The sequence below is a fragment of the Trichoderma virens genome (assembly GCF_000170995.1).
Source record: "Trichoderma virens Gv29-8 chromosome Unknown TRIVIscaffold_11, whole genome shotgun sequence".
Lineage (NCBI taxonomy): Eukaryota > Fungi > Ascomycota > Sordariomycetes > Hypocreales > Hypocreaceae > Trichoderma > Trichoderma virens.
The window spans coordinates 1-7,016 of NW_014013738.1; the positions used below are offsets into that span (position 1 = coordinate 1).

General features: G+C 28.5%; 2 protein-coding genes across 2 annotated transcripts; one reads left to right on the top strand and one right to left on the bottom strand.

Moving 5' to 3' along the window:
• Positions 1-2,168: 2,168 nt before the first annotated feature.
• TRIVIDRAFT_53734 (uncharacterized protein) lies at positions 2,169-2,744 on the bottom strand (the record flags this gene model as incomplete). Its single annotated transcript, XM_014100840.1, is given in 2 exon segments — positions 2,169-2,632; positions 2,651-2,744. 2 exon segments carry the CDS (start codon positions 2,742-2,744, stop codon positions 2,169-2,171), a joined length of 558 nt encoding a protein of 185 aa, XP_013956315.1.
• An 811-nt stretch (positions 2,745-3,555) lies between these two features.
• Positions 3,556-5,157, top strand: TRIVIDRAFT_151135 (uncharacterized protein; the record flags this gene model as incomplete). The annotated part of the gene is made up of 1 exon (XM_014100841.1): positions 3,556-5,157. One exon carries the CDS (start codon positions 3,556-3,558, stop codon positions 5,155-5,157), a length of 1,602 nt encoding a protein of 533 aa, XP_013956316.1.
• Between the last annotated feature and the right edge of the window lie 1,859 nt (positions 5,158-7,016).

Sequence of the window (7,016 nt, forward strand, 5' to 3'; positions counted from 1 at the left end):
ATTTAATATTTATAAAGTTATAAAACATTAAATATTAAAATAAATTAATTAAATAATAAATTAAACTTTAAGAAAATTAAACTATTTAAAATTTTAAAAAAAATTAAAAAAATTAATTATAAACTTAAAATATTTAAAAATTTAAAATTAAAATATTTAGTATTTTATATATTATTATTAAAAAAAGTATAAGTTAAAAAAAAAAATAAAAAAATTAATTTTAAATAAAATTATAATATTTAAAAAAAAAATTAAAATATAAAAGAAATATTTACTATATATTAAAACTTAAAATATAATAATAAAATTAAATATTTAGTTTAATAAAAAATTTATAAATTTATTTATAATATTTAAAAATTTATTAAAAGCTTTAACTTTTAAATATTAATAAAAAAGTTTTATTAAAAATTTAAATTATATTATTAAATATTATATTTTAATTAATTATATTAATATTACTAAAGGCTTATATATTAATAATTGTTTTTAACTTAGTTTATTTTATTTTATTTAACTTATTTAAAAAATAATTACAACAGTATTTATTTTTTAAATAAGTTAATTAAATAAATCTTTTATTTATTTATTAAATTAATAATATTATTTATTACTATTATTATAATAGCTTTTACTTTATATAATGCTTTTTTATATTTATATATTTCTTTTTAATAATTAACTGTTATATTATAAAATTAATATAAGTATTATTAATTATAAAATTTAAAAAATTACTTACTATTAATTAATAAAATTCTATTTTTATTATAGATATAACTATAATAAATGTATTTTTTATACCTGAAATATTTAATTACTATTTTATAAAGCAGTTTATTAACTTTATAATAAAAATAAAATATAATATAAAATTTAATAGTTTTAATTATTAAAACTGCTGCTTTACAGTAATTTAATTTACTTTTTAAATTTAAAGAACGTTGTTTTAATAATACCTTTAAGTATAGCAAATATAAAAAAAGTAAAGATTTATAAAATTAAATTACTCTAAAATTAAGCAGCATTTAATATATAGGTTTTAAACGTAAAACTAATAAAAATAAGTATTATATTATAATTTAAATTAATAAAAGTATATACTATAGTAAAACTATAAGTAAATATAATTAATAAGAATATAGCTTTTTTTTTATATTAATATATATTATAAAAAATATAATAATATAAATTTAAATAAAAATAAAAAACTAACTAAATATATAAATTTACTTTATTATAATTATTTAAATAATTTAAATAATTAATTATTAATAAAATATTAAAACTAAATATAAATTATATTTTTTATTTTACTTTTATATATTTATAGTTATAACTGCTTAAAAACTATTTTCTGTTTTTTTATTAATATAAACTTATAACTTAAGTTTATTACTTTAAGAACTTTTACTTTATACTAGGAATAGAAATTAAAATATTATAAAATCTATTATTATTACAGTTATACTAATATAATAAATATTAAAACCCACTAGCTTTAATTTATAATTACTTAACTATTAATTTTTTATTAAAGCTTAAATATCTTTTTTTAAATACTTTAATTAGTTATAAATAAATATTTTTCCTTAAGACTTAATTAATAAAATAATACCTAGCTTATAAAATAAAGTAATAGCTATGTAATTGCATAAATATACACTTTAATACTAACTAGGTTAATTAAAAACATTATCCTAATAGCTATAATATATACTAATACAGTCAGAGAGATTAAACTCTATTAAAGCTATAAAAGCCAAAATTATCTATAATATTCCTTATACACTTATATATTTATATATAAGTATCTTTTTTAAGCGCAGTTATATAGTAACTACCTAACTACCTAAAATATAAATAGCCTAACTCTATATTACCGAGTAGGTCTCCCGGGACCTCCCCGCTTACCTATAAGTACCAATCCAAAGTAAGCTTATAGCAGTAAGATCTAATTAGCATATTCTATTTATCAGTATCCAGTAAGCCGAAAATACCCTATCTGTATATTTTATAAAAGATGTAAAAGGGGTGTAAGAAAACAAAGCCCTACTTAAAGTGTAACAATCTGGCCGACTCAGGGATTACTCAGGTTATACTCAGGGGCTACTTATGTTAAAGCAGCGTAAGCTTAGGTATCTGAATGAGGAAGGAAATTTTGAATTCTAGAATTCGGGTAATAACATTTCGCTGTTTGGGTTAACAGGCGTAGTGAAGTCAAAGGTGCGTAAGAACTCGCCAAAGCTACGCTCAGTGAGCCAGTACTTGGCCGTATCAGCAGGTTTCTTTGTCGTGGCGCTCTGTGGCGTTTTAGAGGGGTTTGCAGCAGCAGGAGTATCCTCAGCTGTATTCTCGACGGTTGCTTTATAAGAAGATGGCTCGGTTTGTTCTCCGCCGCCCTCAGCGATGGCACCGCTCGTCGTAGTTCCCTCTAAGGCTCCAGCAGGCGGTGTACCAGAAATGTATGCCCTCTCAACTTTACCACGAATAAGTATACTCTGAGAGTCAGTGAATTCGACGTACACATCATCTTTACTCATGCCAGGCAGCTTGCCATAGAGCTCATAGGTGGAGTCAGTCTCGCGCACGTCAAACTTAGGTTGCCAGTGCGCCAGGCCAGAGCGGCGATCTAGTTGTTAAGCGTTACCCTGACGAGAATAATTATCAAAGTCCTTAAGAAGGCGGAAAAGAGGGGTAAAGGATGTCTTAGGGGCGTAAAAGGGGCGCTGGAAAAAAGCCATTTTGCAGGTTGGGCTGTGGTAAAAGGTCTTTGAGGAGATGAGCTTTAAAGCCCCGTTATGGCGACACAGTATATTGGGAATAAGTGCTCTGAAAATCTTTATATACGTCTTTTTTTCAAGCCTTTGATTGTTAATGTTGATAATAATAAGGAATTGAAATTATAGGTCCTGGCGTTCGTCTGGATCAATCATTCAGACAACTAAATGACGCTAAAGTTAAAATCACACGATCGTGACGTTTTGGTAATAATATTGACTATTGGTTTAAAAGAGTGACTTTAAAATGACATTACGTCAGACTAAGCGTCTGCGCCGAGGTAGCTTCCGTTATACTATAATAAAGACTAAAAGGAAACATTTATGTATTAATCAAATACAAAGAGAAACATAGGGCAATCCGACCCATTTAATTTACTATAGGTGTTTAAAAAAACATGATGTTATTAGCCCTCTCATAAAAAATGATTACATTATCAGCCCATGGCGTAGAGACTAGCATTTAGTTACTCACGTGCTACTTCACAATCAGACCACCTATAGTTTTGGGAATATCTATAGATATAAATAGAAAATAATGTATGCTTTGGTTGGTAAAAAAAAAAAAAAAAAAAGCCGATTATGAATTTTAAGACCACAGGAGCAACACTACTATTGCTGTATCAGCTTTCAATTACGCTCGAGTGCTTCGTGCTCTATCAACTTTTAATTGCACACGAACATTTCGTTTATGTATTAGTTTTTCTTTCCAAAAGGAATAAAATCTTTTATAATGTCCAAAAAGGTTGTCATAGTCGGTGGTGCTGGCGGAGGTATGTCCGCTGCCACTCGCCTACGCCGTCTTGACGAATCAGCAACGATTACAGTATTTGAAAAAGGACCTTACACTAGCTACGCGAACTGCGGCATACCTTATGCTCTGAGCAAGGTAATAAAAGATGATGCGGCTCTAATTTTACATACACCAAAGTACTTCAAGGAGTATTTCAACGTCGATGTTTACCTCAACACCGAAGTTGTTGAGATTGACCGCATAAACGAGCAAGTCTGCACGCGAATTGTTGGAGAGGCTGAGATCCGGCGAGTCGACTATGACAAGCTCATTCTATCCCAAGGCGCAGAAGCTGTGCAGCCGCAGATCGATGGAGTAGATCAGAGTCATGTGGTCACTCTCCGGACTATATCGGATCTGCAAGCCATTAGAACTATGATGCTCAAACGATGCCTGAGAGATGTTTGTATCATTGGAGGTGGATTCATTTGTCTTGAAGCGGCCGAAAACTTGCGAAAGATAAAGTTCGGGGTTTCAATCATTGAACAATCGGCCCACGTCTTGCCTCCAATCGATGCCGATATCGCGCAGGTTCTTCACACAGAGCTGAAGCGCAATGGTGTAAAATTATACCTAAATGATACTGCAAGGAGGATCGAACACTCCCATGTCGTTTTGGCTAGCAATGGAAGAGAGATCCCTGCCGACTTGGTCATTCTAGCTGTTGGAGTAAGGGCGAGAACATCACTGGCAAAGCTGGCGAGCCTAGAAATAGGGGCACAGGGAGTTAAGGTTGAATCACACATGGAAACATCCGACGAAGACATATACGCTGTAGGAGATATGGTTGAGACGAAGCATATCATTCAACAACAGCCCGGGGTAGTTGCTTTAGGGGGGCCAGCAAATCGACAGGGTCGAATCGCCGCAGATGATATAGCTGGCAGGCCGGTGTGCTATCGCGGTAATATCGGCGCAGTTATCTGCCAGGTCTTTGATTTATCAGTCGGGTTAGCGGGTCTATCCGTCTCAGCACTCCGTTATTTAGGGCAAGACCCACTTTATGTTACAGTGCACCCTCCAAACCATGCAAGCTATTATCCCAACGCTTCTCCAATTACGATTAAAACAGCTTTCGAAAAAAGCACGGGCTGTATTCTGGGAGTGCAAGCGGTGGGAATAGCTGGTGTGGATAAGCGCATTGACGTCCTGGCGACCGCGATGCAAGCTAGGATGACTGTCTTTGACCTGGAACATCTTGAACTGAGCTACGCACCGCCCTATGGCTCGGCTAAAGATCCTGTGAACATGGTTGGATTTGTTGGCTCGAATTTACTCCGCGGGGACTATCAGATTATACATGCCGAAGATATTAACATCAAAAATCTAAAAGCCTGGCAAGTCGTGGATGTTCGCTCACCCGAAGAGTTCGCAACGGGTCATCTCCCAGGGGCAATTAACCTGCCAATTAACACATTGCGCAATCAGTTATCTAAGATTGATAAATCTACTCCTACTCTTGTGTATTGCTACATAGGTTACCGAGGATACTTAGCTTACCGTATTCTTAGTCAGAGGGGATTTAGTGTAGTAAACCTCGACGGCGGATTAAAAACAGTAGTGGAAGGGGGAATTAAGCTATAATATTTTTATTTATGTTTTTAATATACTTAAGTATTACGGAGGCTACCAAAAGTCTTATTTTACTGCCCCTGTTATTAGAAAACTATAAAAACAATACTATAAAATACAGAAAATTGAGTTTAAGTTAATTATAAAGCTAGCTTTTAGCCAATGGTTTTTTTTTTTATAACGTCCTAATCCCTATTCTTAGTCTAAGGTAAAGGTTCCTAAAGTAATAAAACTAAGTGTAATATCCTAATCCTTATTATTAATATAAGGTAAAGGTTCTTAAAGTAATAAGTATAAGTTATAGGTTTATATTAGCAGAGAGGATAAAAAGTAGCTTTTAAGCAGTTGTAATTATAAATATATAAAAGTAAAATAAAAAGTATAATTTATATTTAATTTTAATATTTTATTAATAATAAATTATTTAAACTATTTAAAATAATTATAATAAAATAAACTTATATATTTAGTTATTTTTTTATTTTTACTTAAACTTATATTATTATATTTATAAAAATAAAGTTATTTTTATAATCCTTATAGTATATATTAGTGTAGGAAAGAAAAAGTGTAATAAACTGTAAACCTATATGTTAGTATAAGTTAGGATTTCTAAGGGATAAACTTAGATTTTGGTTTATATTAGCGGATAAACTAAGCTAAATATTTAAGTAATTGGTAGGGTTGATGTTAAAAGAGAGCTTGATTCCTTAAGTAACTAACTACAGCCTACGCTTATATAGATAGGCTAACTAATGTAGCTGATTAATGTAGTTGACTAATATAGCTAACTAACTTTAATAGGGGTATACTAATTAACTGAAGATATTCTATCTATTTTATCTATTATTAACCTAATAACTACCCCTTAAAGAAAACCTATAATCGTCCTAATTAACCATTATACCTATAACTAAAACTACTGTCTTTATAAACGCTAATATAAAAGTTTTTATAGATTAAAAAACTACCTTTAAGCTAAAATAAAAACTTTTAAATCTTTCTTAATATAATAAATTATTTTTTAAGTAAACTTATAAACTATTATATCTAACTAATATTCTACTTTTACAATCTTTTTTATATAGGTATATTTTCTAATCCCCTTAGTGTTTATTATTTATTATTTAAGTGCTAAAATAGGTACTGTATTAGTGTAGCTTTATAACGTTATCCTTTTAGGCTTAAATATTTTTAAAACTATCTTCCGTTTTATCTTTAGGTATATTTTCTGTTTTATTTATAAAAGCTCTTTTTTTACCTATGTTATTATTTATATTAAATATTAATTTTTTTATGGATTATGTAAGCTTATACTTTCGGCTACCTTCTGCCTTTTTATCTAAAGATATTTATATAGCCGCTAAATTCTATTCTATCTGCACCGTTAATTTATCCTTTTTTTTTAGCATTTTATAGATAGCTTTTAATTATTTTATTATATTTATTTATATTTTTTATATAATAATCTGTTTTTTTATTAAAATATATTATTTTTTTTTTATTTTAATTTATTTTTTTAAAAGTTTTTTTTATACTTTTTTATATATTTTATCCTTTTATTACTTTTTTATTTTAATAATGTAATATTTTATTATAGCTATACTATTTATAATCTTACGGCTTACCTATCTTAAATAGACGTTTAAGTTATATTATAGTTTTTTTATATTATTTAAGATATTATAGATTAGGTTAGTAGCTAATTATTTATTTTATCCTTATACTTTTTTTATTTTCTTTTAAGTATATTTATTAATATTATTAATAGTTTTTTTTATTTATTAATTAACTTTTAGTTTCTGCGCCTATTTGCTTTATATCTTAAGCTAGTTTTTATATAAGGGATTTAATATTTAAATAAACTTTTA